The 26,219-nt window shown below is 46.2% G+C and overlaps 2 protein-coding genes across 8 annotated transcripts in view; one reads left to right on the top strand and one right to left on the bottom strand.

Moving 5' to 3' along the window:
• FBXO38 (F-box protein 38) overlaps nucleotides 1-2,713 on the top strand; it is a 44,483-nt gene extending 41,770 nt beyond the window's left edge. For 5 of the 6 annotated variants that reach the window (XM_004686863.1, XM_004686864.1, XM_012727979.1 and 2 more), the window contains 3 exons: nucleotides 505-608; nucleotides 1,082-1,195; nucleotides 1,881-2,713. In XM_004686863.1, coding sequence (XP_004686920.1) covers nucleotides 505-608; nucleotides 1,082-1,195; nucleotides 1,881-2,059 — 397 coding nt within the window. In that variant the 3' untranslated portion in view covers nucleotides 2,060-2,713. The remainder of the gene's footprint in view (nucleotides 1-504; nucleotides 609-1,081; nucleotides 1,196-1,880) is intronic. The other variant, XM_012727982.1, reaches the window with a different exon arrangement.
• Nucleotides 2,714-9,771: 7,058 nt separating this feature from the next.
• HTR4 (5-hydroxytryptamine (serotonin) receptor 4, G protein-coupled) overlaps nucleotides 9,772-26,219 on the bottom strand; it is a 141,182-nt gene continuing 124,734 nt past the window's right edge. Inside the window, exons 6-7 of one of the 2 annotated variants that reach the window (XM_004686867.1) lie at nucleotides 18,076-18,151; nucleotides 9,772-10,010 (exon numbers count right to left, since the gene is read on the bottom strand). In XM_004686867.1, the coding sequence (XP_004686924.1) occupies nucleotides 18,091-18,151 (61 nt within the window). In that variant the 3' untranslated portion in view covers nucleotides 9,772-10,010; nucleotides 18,076-18,090. The remainder of the gene's footprint in view (nucleotides 10,011-18,075; nucleotides 18,152-26,219) is intronic. The other variant, XM_004686866.1, reaches the window with a different exon arrangement.

Consider the following 26,219-nt stretch of genomic DNA (forward strand, 5'->3'; position numbering starts at 1 on the left):
GCAGAAACAAGTTCTGATGTTTCTAGATAGTTTCATTTGGGCTGCTCAGGCCTCAAAGTATGTGAGCTACCGTACACGAAAATTGGAGGGAGATGAGGACAGAAACTGAAAAGCAAACATATACTTAGAACATCTTTATTATCAAACTTAAATCACTAACAGACTGCCCGTCTGCATTCCTTCAGTCCTGGGGCATGGAAAAGAGACAGGCGTTTAGAATCATGTTGTTTTCCATCATCAGACAGTTTTGGGATTTTCATGCATTTCTTATGTGTTATTTATAATCAGGAACCTTATACACACAAGATGTTTGCTGAGAGAGTAACTTTCTCTCTTGAGCCCTGAGATGATTTTAAAGATAGTAAAAGTCATTCTGTCCTGGTCAGCTACGGATTCGCTTGTTTGCACATATTCTCCTTTTGTGAGGAACCTTCTTTTCTGCCTTACATCCCAGCATCATTTTCAGTTCTGTAATTTGTATTTAATTTTTCCTGTTGCCTCCAGAGAACTCATTAAGTACGAATTCTTTCCTGAAGCCACACGAACTGAAGATGACTTAAAGAAGTACCCCAAGTATCCCTGGGGTAGAGAAATTTATACTTTAGAAGGTGAGCATTTACAAGTGGTTGGAAAATCAAGTAACTTTTATCTAGCTCAGTGGCCAGACTTTCTTAGGGGAGAGTCATTGGGGATTACAGATCATCAGAACTGGGTAGTTTGAGTATCTGCAGAAAGCAGGGATCAATCTTGACCATCCCCGGAATCATTAGAAATAGTGTTGAAACACAAAAAGAAAAAAATTAAAACTTGCACAAGCTTGAGGGTTGGAAGCAACTTGCGAGGGCTCCTGGCTTAGCCTTCTGATGTGTGGAGAGAGGAACTGGTGAACTCGATTGAGAGCAGAGGAAGAGTGAGACCGTAGGGCGGACAGTGGCAAGGTTGGGGGTGGGGTTTCCATCTCCTCTCCAGCACTTTGTCAGCCATGAGGGGTGAGGCATGTTTCCCTTCTGCTCACAGGACTCCGCGTGGTTGGATGGGCTTGGCCTCCCTGCCAGAGCAATTAATCTGTCTCCTTACTTAGGTGTTGTGGACGGAGCTCCCTATTCCATGATTTCTGACTTTCCTTGGTTGCGATCACTACGGGCAGCAGAACCCAACAGCTTCGCCAGATATGACTTTGAAGATGATGAAGAAAGTAATTATGTTGTCCTCTATTTAATATTTTGTGTGTCAATCTGTGTGTCAATCGGGAACATTGCAACTTCTCAGAAGCTTCCCATATAAGTGTTTTTATTTGCTGCTTGTTATTGTTTGCATCTCTCCCTATAGAAGTCAGCTCTAATGCATACATTAGCTGATCAGTGCCTCCAGGAATGGTGAGAAGGGTTTTGGGGGACATTCCTTCAGACAGATTTTCCTCCTGAAGTGTTTTTAGTTTCATTACACCTGACTGAGGGGTTTGTTGACTATATTGTTTCAAAATTGTTCCAGTTACATTAATTCTTCTGAGCTGCTGCTGCTTAGGCAGACAGTGTTTGGGAATTTAAATGGTGTAGGTATTTGGGGGAAACGTGAAGGAACCACTGATTAGTTCTCCTCAGCTATCCATTGGTGTGAAGCTCTCTAACAAAAACTCTGAAGATACAGATTCATAAACAACGTGTGTGTGCTTGGCTTGCCTCTCAGTACATCTCACGTGGGCCTTTAATCACGTGCTGTCTTAGGCATCAAATAAACTGATGGGCCTGTTTCATGGACTCCGCGTGCGGTGTCTGTGTGGTAATGCAGTGTGTGGGCATGTCTCGTGGACCAACTTAGAGAAACTTCCCAAATGATTCTAATAATCACTCGTGTCTCCCCTTCCCTTTCTGATTTCCAAGGCACCATCTACGCTCCTCGAAGAAAAGGGCAGCTCTCTGCTGACATCTGTATGGAAACAATAGGAGAGGAGATTTCAGAGATGCGGCAGATGAAGAAGGGGGTATTCCAGCGAGTAGTGGCAATTTTTATCCACTACTGCGATGTCAATGGAGAGCCAGTGGAAGATGACTACATTTGATCGGCCCCTCATCCTCTGCAGCTGTTTCGGCAGAAAGCTGCCGGGGCCTCCCCGGGCACTGGGGCTTGCAGCTGGGAGGCCCCGGCTCAGTACAAGGAACATTGAAATTGTATACAATTTGTATATAGAGGAAATATACAAAGACATTTCCTAAGTACCAACTTTATATCATATGTTTATACAATTTAATTTAAAAACTCATTTTAATGAAGGCAGGTAATTGGAAAGAGCTCATTTTGTTCATTTTTTCCTGATTTAGTTCATAAAGTGTCACTTTTTGGCTGAGCCCCATTTACAATATTCTTAATCACTGTCCTCCCCTTAAATCTGTGCCTTTTTCTTCTCGAGCGAAACTGTTTGAGTAAATCTGTTGAAGAGTGTTTGTGTCTTGTGTGCTTTTTTTACGTGTTACTATTAAACACCGCCCAAACCCTCTGGACAGAGACGGTCTATGTTTCTGTACATAGCTGTGGTTCCTTTCTCTCGTGGCATTATAGCTGTCACATTTCTTAAAATCAAGTAAAAAAGACTCATGAGTATAAAAGTGAGTTTGAAGGAAAAATGGAAAAGTTTCCAAAAGCATTTCTAGTTATTTATTTCCACATCAATTATGTATATGCTTTATCTTGAATATAAAAATTTATTAAAAGCTTTTTTACTTGCCTTGGACCTGAATCCCTGTTTTATAGAGTAGCAGATACTACACAAAAAAGGAATGTGTAGAGTCGTGGCTACGATTCCACTGTAACCCACTTTCTGCTTTTGTTTTAGTTTGGTAGCTTAAGATACTCAACTCACATAACTCTTTAGAGCAGAACAGCAGGAACAGGTCATTCCATAATACCTGGTCAGCTGGAGATGCCCCTTTCCTTACTCAAGGAAAGGGTGATTCCTGCAGCATTAGGGTCAGGTCAGGAACAAAAGCAGAGCAACACCTGTTTGAGGCCTGGCTTTGCTGAATCCTGGCTTTGAGCTTGCTACTGAATGGCCTCATAAATTGCTGAGCTGCAAATCTATGGGAAAGCTTTACAAGCTCCAACTGGAAGTATGCAATCAAGGTCTTTATGAGGTGTGAGGGCCCTTGGAGTTTACCTAACCCAATCCGCTTATACATATACTATACATTTCCTTTCTATTTTTTTAATTCAGCTTAACCTCCCATTTCACTGGATGAGTATGTTCCACACTCCAGTTTAGAACTATAATCAGTAAAAGACAGGTCACTTCAAAGTAGTACCAAAGCCCCATTAGGCAAAGATGCCATCAAAACTTTTCATCACAACCATAATCAAATCAACTAAGTAACGCTTAGATCAGCCACTAGAGGCCGCTGCTTCCTACCGCAGTTTGTCAGCCCAGGCGTACAGCAGGGAGCGCCAAGTCTTTCTTAAGATGCCTAAACTTTACAGCAGGGAGCGCCAAGTCTTTCTTAAGATGCCTAAACTTAACAACCTCCTGGAAATGCCTGCTCTGTGTATTTGGTAAATGCACATGGAATGGATGCTGGACAGGGATGGCTTCCAGCAGAAGTCCGCATACGTTATAGAGCCAGACAGTAGAAGTTTCGATTCAGCTGTGGCAATTGTTCTGCTGTGTAAAATAGCCCATTCATCAATGAATGGCCACAACTTCAGTAAATATTTAGGGACAGGAATTTGAATTTTACATAATTTCACATCACCAAATAGTATTAAAATCTCGTAACCTGGCAGAGTGAAGGAGTTGCCCACATCAGCAACAGAGAAGTGAGTTATTAGAGAAGTGAGTTACTCTTGTCTAAGTCAATCATGTCACCAGCTGTGGCTCAGGGATCTGGCACATTTTCAAAGGCCTTAGGTGTTCATTGGATGATTCATTCCAGAATGTCCATCCCATGTCGTGCTTACGTAGCAGAGTGTGTGGGTCCTAACAGACTAGTAACAGCCAGCACCATAGTTCTCAAAGGGACTGAAGATGAGGAATCAGAAACCTGGGCCAGATCCTCACACCCTTTGACAACCTCTGGGTGACCTGGAAATGGCACGCTGCTATATTTGAGTCCCAATTTCCTCAACTGTCAAACATACTGACAAATAATTTACCCACCTCACAGGGCTGGTGTGAAGATCCAAGGGAGTACAGGTAGGCTTGCTTCTACTCTTTCCCCTTAGTAGGAATTTACTGCACTAGGAGTTTACTGGACTATCTTTAATATTATTTGAGCCATATCCCAGATGAAAGAAAACAGTGACGGGGCCACAAGAAATAATGAGACAAGGCATATATGCAAGTATTTACCAAATGCTTTCCCACACCTGCCTACTAAGACTTTAGGTATGATTACCAGGCCACCGCACCCTTCATTGTTGAGGAAACAGTTTAGTAGGGTGAATTACCTGCTCAGAAATACATCCAGAAAGGAATAGAAGCAGGGTGTTTCTTTCTGATCCCAGTGATCCTTGAGAAAACGTCTCTACTCCTCAAGAAAGGGAGGGGAGACGTGAGCCCAGGGCTGCCCCCAATACCTCCCCCTTGCCCTCCTTTCCACACACAGGTGGTCAAGGAAAATTTCCAAGTCAGAGCTGCTGCCAATACTTAAACTTGAACCCACTCCAGCTGACCTCCACCTGGCTCACACAGACCCTGGGGAGGCTGCTGCTCTGATGCAGGCCCCAATCCCCACACAAACACAGGCGAGAAGTAACACCATGAACCTTGGTGTGTGTTGTGTGAAACACACACAGTCTAGAGAGAATTACATGTGCCTGAGGGATATCGTTAAAAAAGACATTACAGATTATTTTATATAACGACCATATTTATATATAAGAACAAAGCATGTTTTCATATTTACATTTATACATTTGTAAACACACAGAATGCGCTCTTGAATTATATTATCCAGGTGAGGGGAACAATCACTTCTTGGGAGAGTGGGACTGAGCTGGAGTTCAGGGGTAGTTTCTGTACGAACATTATTACCTTTTACAGTGGGAATGGATGGCAAAAGAAGTACTTGTAAAACACAAAACTTACAGTTTAGAAATAAATAATTTGTACATTTAGAAGCCAAACAGACCTTAAGAGAAGGAGGAAGAAAGCACTTTGTTAGGATGAAGGGGCCTGGCGTGTTTGGGGCTGTGACCTGTCTGGCATCATCACCGTCCCCAACAAAGTCTGTTTCCTTTTTTGTAAAATGAAGTCAGGAACCCTTCCCCGCGAGCTGCCGTGAAGACTCAGACGTTGAAAAGTACAAAGAACGTGTCATTTCTGGTGGGGCCACGCACAGGAGTGTTTCCCTAACAAACTCGGGGTAGTGACGCTGCCCTCCAGCAGGGGCGCTCTTCGCCCTTCAATAGATAGCTTGTTGGTTCAACGCTGATCCCCAATGCCTGAGGCTGGTTCCTCAGTCCCTCCAGGCTGCTGAAGACTGGAAAGAGCAGCAGAAAAGTGTGGAAGGGCTTTTCCAGACAACCAACCATCACCCTATTTTCTCACCTTCATTTCTTTTTTTTCTTTTAAGATTTATTTATTTATACATACAGTATTGGGATACAAGCTAGAGGTGCAGGGTTTGAGGCGATTCACCAGAGACAGAGAGGGATGCACAACAGGCAGATCTACTGAAATACACTGCTGAGGGGATCACTGGGCAGGTCAGAAGAGGTCTGTCACACCACGTGGGTCAGCTCCCTGGCAGGGAACAGAATTCATGCTGCAGTAGCTGTGGATAACTTCATAGTGCTGGGCTTTATTTAACCCCTTGCACCACCAGGAAGGTCCCCCATCTTCATTTAAGACAGGAATTGAGGCTCGATTTAAGGGGAGAGTTAGAGAACAATGGAGAGAGTGGATCAGCACTGCAGACTGGATCAGAACCCAGAACATCCTACGGCTCCCCTCTGGGCCTGGCCTGCTGCCCAGGGGAAATGCATGGCACTAACAAGGCAGGGGACACCTCAGGCTTGTGGCACAGTGCCCCGCGCATCAAGCAGGAGAGTGATTGCACCCTCCAGAAGCAGCTGCACACCCTCTGACGGGGATGTTCAACCTGCCACGCTGGTGACCGGGGCCTCTGTTGACCAGCTGGAAAACAGGGTCACTTCAGTACCTGCCTTTTAAGAATTTTAAGAAGATTGAGGGTGATGCCCTTGAAAGTACATGCCACAGTCCTAGCAGAAAGGAGCTCGTCAGAGCTCTTATTATAGATACACTATTATTTTAGTGATAAAGTTTGGGAGTTGCTCGCTGGTAAATTCTTACGCAACCCTTCCTCAGCAGAGGCAGGAGGCTTCCCATCTCATGCCCCTCCCCTCCTTTTAATCATGGAAGCCCTGGGCAAGCTCTGAGCCTTGGCTTCCACTTAGAACACAATAACCATTTTGTTTTCATGTGTTTATCTCTGTGGTTGCTTTCTATTTATGGTAAATGATACTGATTTCCTATTTTTGAGTAGTGATCTAATGTCTCTTTCTAAGATCAATTCACAGAAGTGAAATCTCTAACTGACTTAGATAAAATACTCCGTCACTAACAGTACAGGCAGGACACATATTTAGTCCAAATCCTAATGGCAGCCCTTGGATGACCCTTGTTGGAGCTCAACACAATCCCACCAGCTCAGAAATCATCTCCACTCGGTTTGAGACAAGACAGGCAAGTGCTGGCCAGGCCTCAAGTTATACCGTATCCTAAACTCAGGCCGTCAGGTCCATCTCTGATTTAATTCAAACCAAACATTCAGGCTGACTTTTCTAGGTTGTAGAAAGAGATCGCAAATTATAGCTAGGAGGGGTAAATGCTTTAGTCTTTTCTTCCCCCTACACCAGCTATCACAGAAAGGCCTTTGACCAGAACAAAGCAGAGTAATGAAGGAAAACAGAAAAGAAACACTGATTTTTCACCAAAGAGCAATACGACGCCAAAGAAGAGAAATGGGTAGACAGCCCGGCACCAAGAAGACAGGACTCTGTTCTTAATTGAAGATGGTATTAAAGGTGATTTAGTTATAACCCCTCCCCTGGCCGCTGCAGCCCGGCCTCCTCCACCCACATTCCCACCCCTGCTCCCCAGCGGAACAGCATTTGCTGGAGGACAGCGTGTGTTAACATGAATTGGAAAACACTGGTGAGGCAAAAAGGTGAAGTCCCGGAAAGGGCGGATTTTCCCACAGACACAAAGGTCAGTTGAAAAGTTGAAGGTCTTTGTTATTTCTTTTGCCATCTAGCCTCTGATCATGAGCCAGACCAGGTTTCAGGGCTTCTGCCTGGACTCCTGGAGGCTGGAGAGCTGAGGTGAGAAGAGCAGAGATGAGTCGCGTTTACCCAGATGTGGGGCTAGCCGGCTATAGCCACGATGCTCCCTGTGACTGCCAAGGCTGGTCTGCAGGGTATGGCTGGAGGCAGGTGCCCCCCAAATGTGGAGTTTCTCTTCTTCAACCTGCAGGAGGGGAGGCCCTCCAAGAAGACGAGATGCAGGCCTCCTCCTTCCTTGGGTGAGTGTCAAGTCTCTTCTGCCTGAATCTGCCGTCCACCTGTGGTCATCCCTGGATTCCCAGATGCCTGACGTCAGCAATGGCAGGCTAGCGGCTGGCCACATAGACAAGCCTGGTCCTGTGCTAAGAGATGCCACTAGGGGTGTTTAGTGCATCACCACCTCACCCCCAACGCTGGTCCAAAGAGACAGCAAAGTCTGCTTCTGTGCCCATCTCTGCAGAGGACATCTTGACAATATCACAGGCTCCGGTTCCCACCATCACTGTCCTTCCCTGCCCCAGGGTGCCTGTGACTTCCAGACACCAGTCATGGCTGGGCACGAGGCATGGCCAGGCAGCGAGACAGATGTGTGCATGCAGTCGGGCGAGATCTCATTTTCTCGCCTCTGTTGTGGGTCCCTCCTGAATCCCTGCTGTCATTCAGTGTGGAAGACCTGCAGCTGAGAAGAAATATTTGTAGAAGCAGATATATGTGTTAAGTTCCTGGGAAGAGCAGCATTTCACAGGGAAGAAGTCCTACTGGATTATATGTGCAGGTCCTCAGGGAGTGAAGGATCTTGTGGGCTTTGGGGGCGTGAAACAGAGTCCACCAGCTGCCTGATCTTGTCCTGTGAGATGCGACAGAGACATCCTCACTGTGAACTGGATTTAAGGTCACTATTAGTCCATCCCTAAGACGTGCTTTGTGCGGGAGGACAGAGCCCACATTCAGGCAGCATGTTGAGAGTTCCGGGTTCCCAGTTCACTGATCTCTGCCTTTTTCCTGAACATTTCATGAAGGTGGGAAAAGTCACTCAGAATGTGCAGATTCCCATTGGGGTGCTGACCCACCCCCAATGGGGTTTGCCTGGGGGTTTCCCTGGGGTGATGTTAGAAGCAGAAGCCAGATCCCTCTGGTCTAAGTGGGTCTCACCAGCTGACCATCCTTCCCGTCACATCTGGGGGGCTGAGAGTAGAAGGGTGCCGCCGATGAGGATGAAACCTTGGTAAGGAGGCAATTGTGGCTTCTGAGGAAGTGAAGCAGGTCAACAGACCAAGCAGAGGGCAAGGACAACTGGCAGGGTTAGAAACTTCTGGCGTACCCTCATGTAGTGCTGTTATGTAGGCGCCCCTGTGCCCACCTCCATTGCTATCCCCTAGGCTTTGCCATAAGGACCTGCAATAAATCCTTTCAGCAGGGCTTTTGATCAGCAGCCAAAAAAGGCAACTGGGTCTTAACCTGGGGGCACAACTGATAAAGCAATTTTGCAGCAGCTTTGACCTTAAAAGACAAGCATCACATTGGGGATTTTGGAGGACATGAGATTCTGATACAAGATATATAAAAAGGGTAACTCCAGGAGCTTCACAGGCAGGGAGCCAAGAAGTTTCCCAAGAAGCTGGTTGGGCCATGGGTATGCCTTTGCCTGAGACCAGACACCACTTCAGTACAGGTCCCTAAAAGTCCCCAAGGGGGTCCCACAGGAACAAACCGTTTCCTTCTTAAAATCTGAATTGTAAGGTGATGCTCAGTCACTACTCTGTTGTAGTGTCGTCGTTTCCAATGGAAGGAAAGTGAATCAAGCTTCTTTTCAAATGATCCCAAAGCCAGTGTACCAATGAGAAAGTGGCATCTTTAAACACACATGTACTCAGACCACTTGCACAGATGCCTTTTAGGAATGGATCCCTAACATGGACCAGCAGTTTCGAAAGTCTCTTTCCAAAGAAAAGAAGAAAAATGCCCATGGTGATAAACCAAAGATCTTCATGCTTCCCTTCAAAACCACTGACTTCCAGACAGACTGCCCATTTGTGTTAACCCAATTCCATTGATTTAGAACAGCCTCGTTCTCTCTCCCACCAAAGCATGTCTGGAAGAAGATGGCCAGGATGCTAGGAACTTGGAGTTGTCGGTTCCGGGAATGGTAGGTGATGGCAAACCGCTGTCTTCCAACATGTAAGGGCTCTCAAGGAGAAATGTGGTCAACAGCCGGGCTGCTGGTGGGAGCTGGAGCAGATCTGAGTTCCAATGAAGGAAAGAGGTTCCTTGGCATGAAAGCTTCCCTGTAATAACAGGAGCTGCTTCAGGAGGTAGTGAGCACCTGTCCCCAGAGGTGTGTAAGCTGAGACCGGCCATCTTCCAGGGGTACCAGGGAGGGTTCCACTCCATCGGTGTGTGGGAGGGAGGCTGGATCTGACAGTGCCTGAAGCTCTTGCACAACTCTGACATCCTCTGTGCCCCGGCCTTTGCTTCTGCCCAACATGGCTTCCGCGGACCTTCGCCCAGGCCTTGGCCCCACTTCCTGGCTCCTCACTAGCCATGATGAGGGTCAGGGGAGATGCCAGGGGATCCTGCTCATGCAGACATGAATGGGAATGAATGACTTCGCCTTGAGCCATGTCCTCCATCAGAAGCATGATTCCAGGGATTCTGGGTCATTGTGTATGGGCAGTTTCTCGAGTTCCTGGTGATGTCCACTATGCAGAACGGTGTACCTAGGCAGGAAGGAGAGAAGCCATGAGAACTCAACAGGTATCCTCCAAACTCACCCAGGGGGGGCACTCATGCCACTCTTGATGTCATTGTTAGTGCACGTGTCTGAGGTGGTGCTGGGCACATGGGCATCCTGGAGAGGCGAGCAAAACAAAGGCCCCCAAACTGCTCATTTTAAAGGTAAGGTCTGGGTCTGGAACACAGACCTCCTGCCTCCCAACCAAGTTTTGGGTTTTCATGAGACTCATCTGAAAGAATCTTAGACACCAGCTCAAGTTCTATCTGATTACACCAAGTTTCCTCTTCTAGAAAGGGTTCAGCGCTTAGCATATCAACATGCTGATTGAGATCAGCCAACTCCTCAGAGCCAGAAACAATGCACTCTGATTCCCTTCGATGCCGCTTGGAACATTACATCAATTAGATGAATCAAACAAGTTGACTCGAAGAATCACAGAGACATTTACTACTTGACAACTGGTTATTATCTTTCTGCATGGTCACACAGTTGCACTCAAAATGTTAATTGCATTGGAATCAATTCCAGTTGCAGCCTTGTTATCAGTAACCCAGATTCTGGGGAAATTTCTACAGCTTAAGAGCAGATCATCACTCAGTTCTCTGAGACCAATGTCAAGTCCGTTAAGTGTAACACACATGCACACACAAGTGTCTTGCATCACCCAAGAGCTTCCCCTCTGCCTGCGGTGCCTGTGAGCATCGTCCCAGGATGCTTCTGGAGCCGAGCAGAGGCAGCACCTCCTTGTAGTAGTCAGATCAGTTTGCAGTTTTTCCAACTCTTACATAACCAGCTTCACAGAAGCCCTCAGAGGCATCCGGCTGCACCTCCTCCTCAGAGCTCTAAGTTTTGCTCGGATGGATCCCTCTTCCAAGTTTCTGAGTTTTGTGACTCTGTTTCCTCAGTGCTAGAGATAATAGTTATTTCCTTCAGTTGCTTCCCTCATAACAGTTCAGCCTCTTTTTTGCCCTTTGAATAGTTAACAATTATAAACCCTCTTAATAATTTTGATTTTCGTTGTTTCTTTTATATATTTTTCTTTTCTTAACAAATTTTGTATTAAGATAGTGGTTATTTAAATATATATAGATACAGATATATCTAGATAGATAGATACATACATACATACATATTTTGGGCCCTCCCTGGTGTTGCAATGGGTTAAAGCACAGCACTAAGGAGCTAAAGCTACTTCCGCATGAGTTCTATCCCCTCCTGCCCCGGAGAAGATCCACATGGCGAGGCAGACCTCTCCTGACCCGCCCGCTGCTCCCCTCAGCAGAGTACTTCATTGATCTGCCTGTTCTGCTCCACACTCTGTCTCTGGTGAATCCTCTCACTGCTCCTGCACCTCTGGCCTGTTCCCCAGCTCTGTAATCATAAATAAAAAAAAAATCTTTAAGAAAAAGAAACTATTTTATTTATTTATGTGCACAAGAACTGGGGTGCAGGCCAGAGGTGGGGAGTGTGAGAGGATTCACCAGAGACAGAGTGGGGAGCAGAACAGGCAGATCTACTGAAATACACTGCTGAGGGGAGCAGTGGGCGGGTCAGGAGAGGTCTGCTGTGCTATATGCCTGGGGATTGAACTCATGCTGCAGAGGCTATGGATTGCTTCATAGTGCTGAGACTTAACCACTCACTTGTGCCACCAGGGAGGCCCTTGAAGTGTTGTTTAAATGACTGGTGTGGTTTCTGTCTCCCAACTCGATCCTGTGAGATATGTGAGGATGCATGGCATGTGCATAACTGAGAGAAGAGTAGCTAGTGCAAAGTCCCTGAGGCCAGCTCCCACATGGCCACTTTAAAGAACAGCAATTTTGAAAAAAACGGGGGGCTGAGGCCGAAGGAGTGAGGGGGCAGTGGAAGGAGCTAAGAGTGAGGTCCTGAAGGCATCTGGGCCCAGAGAGGGGGATGAGCAGGGACAACCTGCAGATCCCCTAAATGTTACTACCTGTGAGGAGGACTATGGAATGTTCCAGGCAGTGCCCTCTGTGACATGAGCAACCTCTAGCTGGCTGTCTCTTGTTGCTCTACTAAGAGGAGACAGGAAGGCAGTGGCCAGGGAGATGCATTTGGTGGTGATAGTGTCACAGGGTAAGAGAACCGGTGCCCTGTCCCAGGCAGACTGGAAATGGACATGCAACCCTAGGCCGCTTTATTGCTGGTGTGCTCTTTACATATCTTCTCAGACTCTGTCTTGTGTGTTGTGTTTCCCTTGCTAGCCAGAGGGTGGGTTCTGCAGTACGGTGACCCAAAATTGTCTTGATTCAGCCTGATCTACCCAAACCAGGCACCACCACTTACCAGCTCTGTTCCACTTCCGGTAATAACATACATTATTTCATTTACTTTTCATAACGCTAAGTGAGAGAGTACTTTACAAGTGAGAAAACTGAGGCTCCAAGAAGCAACTTACCTAAGGTCACAACGCCTACGGTGCCCCCACTTTTAGCCTCAATGCACATGTTCAAACCTTTGCCCCGTTTAAAGCCAATAAGTCACTTTCACTGACCATAGGCGGCACCTTGTCCCTCACTGCGAGACGATGCCACGGCTGTTTCTGGTGCTGTTAGGAGGTGTGGGCAGTTTCCTCCACAGCGACTTCCTCTCCTCTCTCCCAAGTGTGGGTTCCTCGTATGCCAATGAGTGAATCAGCAGGGAAGAGCGTATGCACAGTGGGTATTCCAGGGTTAACCAGGGTGCAGGTGACCGGCAGCAGCTCACTTGAGAAATGGGGTGAGCAGAAGGGTGTGTTTCCCAGTTGTGGGGTTTGGCCACACCCTGGCAGGAGACATACACAAAGGGGGACCCACCTGGGGTTCCTTGGTGGGACTCTGGGAAAAGGGAGTGTGTCTGTGAAAATACAGTGGTGCTCCCTGTGGTGGCTGTTCCCCAGCTTCCAGGAAGATCATTTTTAGTGGGTATTTTCACTTGGATGTAAGAAATGCATCCTCTGGGCAGGTGTGGGATCAACTGGTAGCCCCTCTCCTGTGCCTGCCTGGTGACTCGAGTTCACTGTGATGTGGCAGAAATAGGAGCTGATTTCTGCAGCATTTCTCTAGCTAGGATGTAGGTACCCCAGTAGTCTGCAGCATCTACATGGGAGCTACATAGCCTCACTGGAGGAATGTGAGCAAAAGAAAGCAGGTGTTATTGCCAACCCGGCACTCAGGCGCTAACCACCATTTACCAGCTGTGCAAGCTGGTCAAAGAGACTCGTTTCACCTCCCTCTCAGCCTATTGTGGCAATAAATTTCACCTCTAAAGGACTTAGCACAGGGTGGGACACACAGTGGGTGCAGGAACCTTCACTCTTAAGGAAACCAAGGTTTAGAAAAAGTGATGTTCCCAGGTCAAGGAAGCAGTCTCCAGTAGAGACATAAGCTGTGGAGGCAGATGCCTGTCACATCGCGGCTCTGAATCGATTGACTGAATTACCCCAGATGCCACAGGGAGCGGTGGATAGTTAGTGGCAGGGTACACATAAAATGCTTATTTTATAATAAAAAAGTGCCAAGCAGTCCACTCTCCATAAAGTTAATTAATACTGTGGTTACTTGAGGGCAGAGGTGAGATGTGTGTGCTGTACTGGATTGCAGTTGTGGTGCAGAAATCCATGCCTTTGTAATCAATCAAAGGTCTGTTCCGGGCCCTCCCTGGTGGCACAATGGGTTAGGACACAGTGCTGCAAGCTGGCTGCAGCCGCTTCAGTGTGAGTTCGATTCCCCAGACCCTGAGGGGATCCACATGGCGGAGCAGACCTCTCCTGACCCACCCGCTACTCCCCTCAGCAGTGTACTTCATCGATCTGCCTGTTCTGCTCCCCACTCTGTTTTTGGTGAAGTCTCTCACTGCCCCTGCACCTCTGGCTTGTACCTCAGTATGTATGAATAAATAAATAAATCTTATAAAAAAAGAATTAAAAGTCTGTTCATTTAGAAAATGATCACAGGGCTGGCTGAAGGAAAGCTTTAAGGTGGCTTTTCAGATAAAGAAAGAGCCCAAGAGAGAGAAGTCGGCATCTTTTAGATTGCACCTGCTCTGTTTGGTGTAAGGCCTTAAGACTCGTAGCTGAGCAGAGCCCAGATGTCTGGGTATACCTGGACAGTGTCAGTCCCGATGAAAATTGAACTGCCTATTATTTACAATAGGTAAGATAGGGAAACAACCAAAATGCCCCAAAATAGAGACAGGGTCAAGAAGATGTGGTACATATACATGATAGAATACTATTCAGCAATCAAAAAAGATAAACTCATGCCATTCATAGCAACATGGGTGGAGCTAGAAGGGATTATGCTCAGTGAAATAAGCCAAAAGGAAAAAGAAAAATATCAGATGGGGCCCTCCCTGGTGGCGCAGCGGGTTAAAGCACAGCACTGAGAATCTAAAGCCACTTCTGCATGAGTTCGATTCCCACCTGCCCCGGAGGTGACCACATGGTGTGGCAGACCTCTCCTGACCCACCCGCTGCTCCCCTCAGCAGTGTATTTCGCCGATCTGCCTGTTCTGTTCCTCACTCTGTCTCTGGTGAAGCCTCTCACCGCCCCTGAGCCTCTGGCCTGTACCCCAGTTTGTATGCACAAATAAATAAATCTTAAAAAAAAAAATATCAGATGGCTTCACTTATAGGAGGACTATAGGGGAAACAAATAAGGATTCCAGAAAAAAAAAAGTAGTAATAAACAACACACAATTTGCAGGCAACTAGAAGTCAGAGATATTCTGCAGGGGAGAGGCAGAAGGATCAAAACAGGGCAGGAAGGAGCTCAAGGGTCTATGGTGATGGTGCCCAGGTGAAGTGGTGATAGAAATTTCACTAAGACTATGCCTGAGAGGAGAAAGCATACATCGTACAAAAATGAACAATGATGTAAAACAATACACACACACACACACACACACACCACGCTTAAAAATATTAAAAGAAAGAAATCTTACTGCTGTTTCCCAAGCAACAGCGAGGAAGGAGGCAGCTCCTCCTAGCTGGGCTACTTCCCCTCTGCATTAATCTACTCAAACATGACGGGACCCACATTAGGCTTGGTAATTACCTGAGTCTACAATTCATTCACTGAGCAATTAGCATCGCACTTACAGCAGCCTGCATGCGCTAATTAGCTGCATCATAACAGCCCGCTCTGCCTGCCCAGCCTGGCACTATGAGGAAACCATCAGACTTTATTGCACATCACCCTGGCTCTGCTCCGCATGGCAGTGCTCGCACGGGGACACTTGCAAGAAGAGGTTTTAATTATTAAAATATGAGGTGCATGGGTTTAAAGAGATTCACCCCCAAGGCAGAGTTTCAGAAAACCTGAACTCCCTCACCCGGAACAAAGACCTCACACTGGGTGTTTTCCTGATGTTTGGGAAAGAACAGGGCTTCACATCTAGGCATTTAGTCTACCTGACAGTTATTTATTTAAGAACAGGTTTAAGCACAGACCACAGCCCAGGACAGTGCCAAACCCTGGAGTTATCAACGTGGTGAGGAAAGCTGCTTAGACCCTGTCCCTATGATCCTCAGTGTCTGTGGGGGACTCACAGACAGATATCAAGTCACAGTCACAAGAAGGGTCAGGAATGAGAGTTATTTAGTGGCTCTCAGGAACATGTCATAGGGCATGTGACCGAGGTAACTAGTTGTGTCATGGTGAGGAAAGATAGGAGATGGCGTCTGAAAAGTGGGTAGAAGCTGACCAGGCAGAGGGGGACGGTGCCAGCAGGGGTTACACCTGCAGCCTAACAGGAGGGTGACGCAGAGAGGCTCCCCACACAGGGCTGTGAGCACATCCTAACAGCAGCGGAAGCCCACTAAGGGGACGTCATATATTTTGGAAGAACATGCTAGCAGTGATGTGTAGCATGGACTGATGCGAGGTTGGCGCAGGGTCCAGTGACATGAAGCAGAGATTATTCTGGCCACTTAGTGGATACTGATGACATTAATGGGGTGTGTGGGGGGGGCATTACCCCAACCTTCTCTTCTGGGGATATACTTTCATTTCTTCAGTCTCTTTCTATCCTGCTTGTAGCTAGTTCCACTCACACCGATTCTTGTCACTGGAAAACAGACACCTAATCTCTAAAGGATCCTGGCCTCGGGGTCACTTTGGTTATTGGTAGCACCACGATCAAAATGACCCAGCTGCTTACGTCACATGGGCATGTACAGCTAGCTGATACAAGCAGGAGCCATTTCTTACAGTGTGCCCTTCTCCTGGCCCCCTGATCCCTCCGGGCTATGAGGGGCTCACAGTCTCCTGGATGGGCTTCTGCATCCAGCCCTTTCTCCAGTTGGTACCTGTGGTCTGAGGCGGGGAGCTGCCCCTTTGGCAGGCACTGCCCTGGCCAGAAGAGTGTTCCGAGGCACTCTGCCGCCACCTCTTGAGTCTGTGGCTGGGGACCAGGCGACACTATCGGGGTCTTGATGCTTGAACTGAGAGGGGTTTTCTGGGGAGTTGGGGTTTGGCTGTGTGTTCACAGAAACAGAGAGCATGGTTGCTCCAGGGAAGAATGAAGTTGAGGTGCAATGCAAGGCAGGCAAGTGATGAAGGCCGCCAGTGAAGGAGGCCAGTCCTGGGAGCACCCCTTCCTCGTCTCAGCCCAGTGAAGGCTGTCAGCCTCCTGCTCTGTGGACCCATGAGCTGGCCCGGATCTTTCTAGGAAGGCTCCCGTTATGCAACTATTCTCCTGCTGAGCTTCACTGGAGACAGTGTGTACAACTATTCTCCTGCTCTGCTTCACTGGAGACAGTGTATGCACCACTCAGTCACTGCTTGGTGTTGTCCATGTGCTTTGGTGTGACATCACATCCTCTGGGGGAGAGAAAAAAGAGTGTGGGGGGGAGGGCTCAGCTCCTCCACGCATCTGCTGTTGGAGACAGCTGCCTGTGGTTCTTTCTGGCTCTCAGTCTCTCCTTGGGAAGGAGGAGAGAGGGGAGGAGACAAGAGAGGCCAGTGGCAAGCCAACTGATTACAGGGAGTAAACAATAGCTGATGTGTACAAAGAGAAAAGACACATAAGAAGGCCAACCAACAATCACACAGCAAAACCAACAGAGGTCATTTAGTACAACAACAACAAAAATGTTAAATATCACTTGAGGTCTTGCCTGTCATTAAGACAGCTTAATAGTGGAAATTCAAGACAACTTGAAAAAAATTACAATCTGACTTAATACTGGGGGGTTCCAAATAAAGCCTGTAGCCGAGATAACCATATAGGATAAATGCCAATCCTCCAGCTTCGAGGGCTATGGCATGGGTATGTGTGTTAGCACAGAGGAGGCAGATGAGAGCTACATGGAGCTCGGTATTATGCATCTATAGATACACAAGCATTTCAAAGGTTTGGAAAACCCTGATTTAGTCACAGTAACATGTTGGAGAAAGAGAAATGGGATCAGCACTTCTAGCCAAGGGGTAGGGATGGCCAGGTGGGAGATGCTGGATTCCATGTTTTCAAGAGCCCACCTCACCTGGGACCTGGGAAAGCTGAGCTCATGACAAGGACAAAGCCCAACACAATTTTTTAAAAAAGATTTATTTATTTGTGCATACAGAGCTGGGGTACAGGTCAGAGGTCCAGGGCTGGTGAGAGGATTCACCAGAGACAGAGTGGGGAGCAGGAGAGGTTGACTGAGGAAGTGCACTGTTGAGGGGAGCAACAGGTGGGTCAGGAGAGGTCTGCTGCTCCATGTGGGTCACCTCTGGGGCAGGGATTGAACTCACGCTGGAGTGGCTTTAGCTTCTTACCACTGTGCTACCAGGGAGGGACCCAACACAAATTTTTGATACCAAGAGATAAACAAAACTCCCAAACCAGAAGAATCTTTGGCTTTAGATCAATAGCAATCAAGGCCCAGAAAGAACACTGAGCCTGGGTGGGTTGAGGCAGTCTCCATTGACATGGTGATCCAGCCACTTGTTCCCTCCACCTGGCCCAGGGAGGACGGAGGAATAAACAGATAGCAAGGACTTGTGTAGGAAGAAGTCAATGGACAGACACAGACAGACCCGCCATGGACGTGACAGACTTACAGAGCACGCTCAGAGTTACACAGGAACCGGTCTATTGCAGAAGAGCAGGAGGAAGCTGGAGACAAAGGAACAGCCACTTTGGTTGAAACAGAAAACAGCCACAGATGAGGGAGAGCCAAGCAGAAGTTGGGAAAGAAAAAAGAAAATGCAGTAGTTAGTAGAGAAATGATCTGTGCCTATTGAACATCTAGTTCTAGTCGCTCCAGACGTCCCCCAGGGGTGGGCTGGGAGGAAACATAATTAGGTCCCTCTGCAAACCACTCTGAAGAGCACTTTGACAGCTAGTAGCTCATTCTCACGCTCCGGAAAACTCACAGAGCAGGCTACTACCTTGACTGGTCAATTAAGGAAACAGGCACAGAAAAACAAGGTTGCTGTGGTAGAGGAAACGGCCAGCCAGCAGCCAAGGGTACCTGTTACCTTTAACAGTGTCAAGGCCCAGGTCTGTGCACAGCCACCCTTCCTCCCTCCCTCTTCTTCACAGCTAATTGCTACTTGCTGGCAGTCCCAGGCTGCACACCTTACAGGAATGAATCACCTTGCGTTGCCCACCAACCCCGGGACGTGGGCTGTTGGCCACTTTCTGAGAAGGAACTAAGATTTAGAAGTAATGGGCCAAAGGATCTGATTACTCAGTGGGCACCTGGAGTCCACTCCAAGGCCCTCTGATTTAGGAGTACGCCCTTAAATTTGGGCAGCCTGGGCCTGAGAAATGAGCTTCTGAAAGCCGGAACTTCTGGCTCCCAACTGGGTCAGATTCTAGGCCAGGCACGCACTGGGTTTTTTTTCCTTCTGTGCGCTTGGTCCCATTCCAAGAAGGAAGGGCCACCTCTTCAACTTCATATTTACCAGAGAAATCCCAATCTCTGTTTTAGGAAATCCCATCTAAATATTTCCTCCTTACCTTCAGGACCCCTAGACTCTAAAAGGCTCCCCTAACTCTACCTTTTTCTTCCCTGGTTAACACATCAGTTTCTCCTTAGGTGACGCAAGAGACAGGCAGAAAATCAGAATCTCAGAATTAGGATTTTTAAGGGAAAGGGATGAAAATAATTCACCCTGAGGCTAGTAATTCATCCTTAGCTAATCTCCTACAGTGTCTCTACAGAGAAGAATCTGGAAATCTACTATCTAGATTCACTTCCTCCTCCAGACAGCCATCTCTGCCACCCTTCCCTCTTACACAACCATGGCACGTTCTGCATCGATAATTTATTGGACAATATAAGCAGCCTTGTGACAGCTCTTGCTATGACTTGTTACATGCGACTGTACTTGCATTTAAATAGCACATTTCCAGCTAAATCACAAGCCTCTGGGAGAAGATAAACCATGTATTTTTCATCTAGCACAGTTAGGTTTCTGCTGACCGCCAGCTACGCTGTGGTGGTTGAGAGTCAGATGTTAGAATTCCAGTCTCAGCTCCTTGACTTAGGGAGCCTTTCTACCTTAAGTGTCTCTCTGCCTCAATTTCCCCATCTGACAGCGTGAAGATGACAGCCCCCCCCCCAACCCCCACCTCAGGGTGAACCTCAGTGAGGGTTCGTGGAGTAAGACGTGTTCCACATGTGTGTTGTGCCAGGCACGGTGATGTGCTTTAATTAGTTACCCAGAGCCGTATCTGTGGAACTAAGGTAATTATGGGATTGACTGGTGATTTGGAGTCCCAACTCCTGCTTCCTTTAGCTGAGCCTAGTTCTCTCTAGTCTTTTCCTAGCCTGACGATGAGCCTTGCATCTTTCACTACCCAAGCTCTCTCAGGGTGACCAACTCATACTATGTCTGTTCTGTGAAAATTTCCAAAGTCAACAATTGATAGACAAGGTGACATATGAAGAAAGAAATGCAGCAATTTTCAGTGGACTCTAACTAATCAGATGAAGATTTCAATATCTGGGTGTTGCCAGATGGTTTCACTCATAATAGGAGCATAAGGGACCAGGAAAAAAAAAAAAGCAATTGTAATAAAATAAAAAATAAAAAAAAGAAAAGAAAGGCTGTAAACCAGAGACATTCTACAGGGGTGGAGAGGGGAACAGGATCAAAACTGGGGCAGGAAGCGCGCATGGGACTATGGTGATGGCACATGGGTGAGTTGGACTTCCCCAGGGGAAGTCCATGGGGATGACAACCGAGATTTAAAAAGTACACAAAATGAAGAATGATATAAAATAAATATGTTTAAATAAAAAGAAAAACCATGTGCACCATCAGGGCCCCGCCACTCAAACACCAGGAACTAGGATGTTGTAGTGCCTAGAGAGGAGCTGAAACACTCGTCTAAGGCTGGAGTTACATGTGCGGTAAGAATTACAAATGATTATAAGAATGTACATCTGGCATAAATTTATGTGTATATAAAATATTTATATTATATATACCATACACATGCATATACTATAACATTATATATTATATATGGTGCTAGGCCCTTATACTTACTTAATTAAATATTTAGCAATTCTTAATTTATTTCCTATTAAATGCAGGTAAATATCAGTTTTCTTGAACAGAGCCCTTGACAAGTCCAAGAAATGGACTTTTGAGAGTGGTAACATCTAGGTAAGTTGTAGATGTGTCTGAAGACAGTGTGCAAATTCTGGTTAAAAAAACTTAGAAAAGAATACAATTCTTCAAACCCTTTTTTACCCTGTCCTACACTTAAATAATGGAGATGGGATTTAAGCTACACATTGTAGAAATGGTAAGATGGCATTTAAAATAGAAAGTCAAATTTAGATTTTCCAGGAGTTTTATAATCTGTCTGAAAGACCTGACCCACTGTCTCTGTCCTGCTCACTTGCTGAATGAAAAGCACATTTTTCTTGTGGCCTCAGCTGTTTGTATTTTCATTGGCTGGGGTGCTCAGATCCAAGAGCACCCAGTTAAATCTGCTTCTAGATGGAGATGGCGACTCCTTACATTTGTATTGCAGAACATGTCTTGCAAAGTTGCCTGACACCCAGTATTTTCTTGCAACTCACCATACACTGATGCAGAGATTGGGAGGAAAGCCAGTAGCCCATATGTCACTCTGCTGCCCAGCCAAGGCAGGACCCTGGAAATAACTGCCCTGGATCATGCTCGCTGGTCAACCTCACCTGAAGGTCAAACATGTTCAATCCTGGCAGCTGGGTCAGGGCTGAGGCAGAATCAGAACCCTGAAGGAGCTGAATGTTAGCGTGGCTGCCACGGCTGTGATTTGGCTGGCATATGACAGGCCGGGGTGGGTGGTTGGTGGCTAACCAGCTGTCTGGCAGCAGGTGTTAGGAAAACACAAAGCCAAAAAAACAAGACTCCCGTGGGAGACAGAGGAAGGGCCGGGCCGAGAGCTGAGCTCCTGGAATAATGTCTGAGCATTTCACACCAGGAAAGCCAGGCTGTGCTGAGCAGGGTCAATCTTCAAAACCCAGCTTTCCTCATTCACTCCATCCCACTACGCCTTGAACTCTTGGCTACTGCAAAGGGTCTTATCCACAACTACTGAGTTAGTGCCTTAATAATATTATTTGTCATAGGAAAAGACCTCATAAGAGAAGACCCAACATGACCCGACAGAAGGACCCATGGGAGGGACCTCCCTGGGAAGGAAGGCCTCACAACCATCTTCCTCCTCAGACTGGGGGTCTGAGACACCAGACAGCAGCTGGGTACAGCTCGCAGCATCTAAACAAAGCTGACTGTCATTAGCTTCTCCCAGCCTGATGAACGCCATCTACAAAATGCACTTTCTTTTATTCTGTCCTATACCTAGGGCAGTGGTGGGGTCTCCTGAGGGTGCTGTTCATTACTTTTGCAGCAACAACATCACAGCTTTTATATACCACCCAGCAAGAATCTATTTGAAGCCACAGTCTTCAAACAATCTAAGATCGTGTTGTTGAATCTGACTACTTAGAGATGACAGGGACTCCTTTCAGGAGTCCTTTCAGGACTCCTTTCATTTACCTGTTTTGACTAGCAACAACAAATGGCGGCGAGGATGTGGAGAAAAAGGAACTCTCCTGCACTGGGAATGCAAATTAATACAACCACTATGGAAAATTGTTTGGAGGTTTCTCAAACTGTTAAAAATGGGGCTTCCCTATGACCCAGCAATCCCACTCCTAGGTATCTACCCAAAAGACACAAAAACATTGATTCAAAGAGGCACCCTCACCCATGTTTACTGCTGCCTTATTTATAATAGTAAAGACATTGAATCAACCCAAATGCCTAAAAGGAGATGATTGGATTAAAAAGATGTGGTGCATATATACAATGGAATATTACTCAGCAATCAAAAAGATAAACTCATGCCTTTTGCAGCAAAATGGATGGAGCTGGAAGGGATCATGCTTAGTGAAATAAGCCAGAAAGAAAAAGAAAAATACCAGATGTTTTCACTCATGGCAGGAGTATAAAGGACCGGGGGGTGGGGATAATAATAATGGACAACTATATACCAGAGACATTTTATGGGGGTGGAGTGGGGAATGGGATCAAAAATGGTGAGGGGAGGGAAGGGCACTGGACTATGGTGATGGCACACGGGTGATCTGATGATGGGAAGCCCACGGGGATTATAACTGAGATGGGAAAAGGCACAAAATGATGTAAAAATAAACTATTATATTTTTAAACATTTACCTGTTTTTATAGTTACCTACTCATGCTAATGCTGTCTTGGGGTGATTGCAACAACTTGCTTTAAACATCACTCTGAATGCACACTTGCCTCACCTGAGTCTTGCCATGGCTTTGGGCCAAAGCCAAAGAAAACGCAGTTCTGATTTAATCACATCACGGCTGCTGTCAAAAATGGTCTGGCTCCTCACCTCACACTCCCCAACACTAGCCACCTCTGCTTGATCTCAGCTTCAGGCTAAGGCCTGGCACTTCTGTGGCCACTTCTGGAGGTTGGTGGCTGCCAGTGGAGCTCTCACTCTGTCGCATAAACTGCAAGCCCCCAGGGGTGGTGTTTGTTTGGTCAGGCTTTGTTCCACTAGGGTCGGTCATCAACAGTTGGCCAGTTATGAATGCAACCCTAAGATGGAATGGCTGGAATCCAATTATCCCGGTTTCCTGTCTGCCTACTTTGCCAGTCATGTTTGCCTGCCCTGCGAGGCTCCCAGGACTCCAAGTGCAGCATTTGGGGAAAACATATAAACAAAAGACCCTCACATTTACTTTTAAAGACTTTATTTATATGCAGAAGAACTGACATGTAGGCCAGAGGTGTGAGGTGGTAAAAGGATTCACCAGAGACAGAGTGGGGAGCAGAACAGGCAGAGTGACTGAAATACATGGCTGAGGGGAGCAGTGGGAGAGACTGAGGTCTGCTATGCCATGTGGGTCACCTCCATGGTCAGGTATTGAACTCAGGTTGCAGCAGTGATAGTGCTGAGACTTAACCCATAGGCCATCGGGAGGCCCAAGACGCTCAGATGTTTTGTTGAAGAGATAGCACAGCATGGAAATTGGATGCAACTTCAGAATGCAAACGATGTTGCTAGGCTTCATTCTACATCTTCCTGGGTCAGTATCTATCCCTTCCCTTCTCTGGAGTTCAATTTCTCATTTACTGGTGGGAGATCCTCGTGCCTATTGCTGGGTCATTGGGAACTTCTAATAGGATGACAGAGATGACATAGCAAAGAAGAGCTGACATACTGAATTCTTACCATGAGAAGGGCCCCATACATCAGAAATTGTCTCATTTAACACACACAAATATCTTCTGGAGAACTGGAAATAATGGTAGTGATGATATTAATAATAACTGTGTGATGATAATAATAATAGCTGTGTGACCACAGACCAACCTCCTATTTAATATGCATTTCATGTGTATTAACCTACACACCCCCTACATCATTAGAAATAAGTACTACTACTAACTCTCACTGACATGCAAGGAAAGTCAGATACAGTTTGCTCAAGAGGCAATTTCCTCAAGATCGTAATGCTGGGAAGGGGCCATGTAGACTGGGAACACCGGCAGTCTGGTTCTAAAACAGGTATTGGCAAGTTGCCATGGAAGCCAGAGAGCTGATGAAGTTCTCTGCCATTAACAAAGAAGGGGGAGACTGGGGAGAGCCATCGGGCGCAGCACTGCCTTTCACTCTCCCAGCCCAAGCTTTTATTAAAGATATGAACAAAGGAATAAGAAAATACCATGCAGTTGTGTTTTCCTTATACAGATTAATAAGTTACTGCTGAAAACTAGTTTTCCTGGCTAGCAGGGGACGTGAACACAAGCCAGTATGTTCTCAAAGAACAGGAGTCAAGTCTGAGAATAAGATCTGTTTGCAGAATTTCTAAAGTCCTGCAACTCCACATATGGAGTACACAGGTATTCTCCAAAAACTCCAGCTCCCTTTAGAGCAGCAGGTTTCCAACAGCAAATGTTCTTGATAAAAGACTAGAAAGTATTTAGATATGTCATTTCTGTTGCCAATTTTTCTCTGATTCTTCACCTGTTTAGTTTGCTGTTGTTGATGCCTGTTTGTTAGACCTCTCTCTTTTTTTAAGATTTATTTATGTATACAAGAACTGGGGTACAGGCCAGAGGTGTGGGGGGTGAGAGGATTCATGAGGCAGAGTGGGGAGCAGAACAGACGGATTGACTGAAATACACAGCTGAGAGGAGAAGACAGGAGAGGTCTGCTGTGCCATGTGGATCAGCTCATGGCTATGGATCCTACTCCTGCTGCAGTGGCTGCCAATCACTTCATAGAGCTGCACCACTAGAGACAACCTGCTTGATACCTCTTAACAGATTTAACACACAAAAGTAGTCAGACAACTGACTTGCCCCCTGTAGCCTGCTGTCCCTTGCTTCAGAAATAATTTTGGTTTTACAGACACGGAAACCAACACTCAAGCATGGAAGTAGCTGAAATCAGGACTGTTATGCAGTTTTGTCTGCTTCCAGAAACTGTACATGTGTTTTTGTGTGTGCTAGATGTTATCATTGAGTTAGGGATGCTGGACTCATCCAAGTCAATTTTCAAAGAGAATAGGCTTTTTCTTCTCAAGGCAGCCTCAGGAGAGCAGGGCTGTCTGAACACTGGCATACCCCAAGCTCTGGCACTGCCTGGCACTTTTGTGGGCGTGCAGTACACCCCCAATGAGGGAAATCACTCTAATTTCTGATTGGATTCAGTGACTCACCAACATCTCAGCCATTTACTGAAGCCCTTTTGAATCTTGAGTTCGAATATGTAAATAAAGGCAATGACATATTCCTTTATCTAGTCTATAAGGAATCTGGAACAATTTATGAGATAATTTCCAAGAGCTATTTGTAGGTAAGATCATGTTACGTGAAGAAATATGATATTTATAATGAATCATCTTGATGACAAAAAAAAAAAAAATGGCCATGGGAGACTGTATTTATGGCCCAATAAATAACCACTAGGCTGCCTTAGAGCTCTGTGACTTTATTAAATCAGTGTTGTCATTTCCATCGAGATAGTGACATTAAAACAGGGATTGCTTTCTAGCCTTGGATTTGTACTTCAGGAACTAAATGAGTTTTTCAGAAAGGCATTATAAATTTCTAGCTCTGAAGAGGTGTGTGCCTATACCTCTAAATCATGTGTTCTATACACGTTATCTCAAAAATTATACAGCAAAAAAATTGTACATATGTGCAGACATTTTGGGAAAAACCCATGGATTTCATCATACTCTCCAATAGTTCTATTATGATCTAAATCTTAGAAACATAATAAAATAATTAGCTTCCAGAGAAAAGAAAAGACGACATTTGCTGGTGTGCCGTGATCAGTGTTAAATACTCTGATACCTTTGTCAGTGTGATGCTGTGTTATACTCTTGAGGTACCTACTTAGGGTCCTACTGCAAAGTTCTCAGGAGCAACTGACCAGTAATTGAGCATTTCCCCACAGGTACAGAGCTCTGGGTCTGTATCTATCCAGAAGATTCATCCCCGGTACTAACGCCGCACTAACATCTGGCAGGGCAACTGTAGCCATGGATCTAGCAGGCAAGTCTCTTCCATTCAACCTTCAGCCCCAACATTAGGTCCACAGAGACGCTATAACAAATCTGCAGGCTTTTGGTGTTATTCACACTTAGCACAATGCCTGGCACCAGAGGGAGTTAAAAAAAATTGTCTGGATGAAAATTGTGAT

Source organism: Condylura cristata, unplaced genomic scaffold (assembly GCF_000260355.1).
Source record: "Condylura cristata isolate star-nosed mole 26May11 unplaced genomic scaffold, ConCri1.0 scaffold00021, whole genome shotgun sequence".
NCBI lineage: Eukaryota > Metazoa > Chordata > Mammalia > Eulipotyphla > Talpidae > Condylura > Condylura cristata.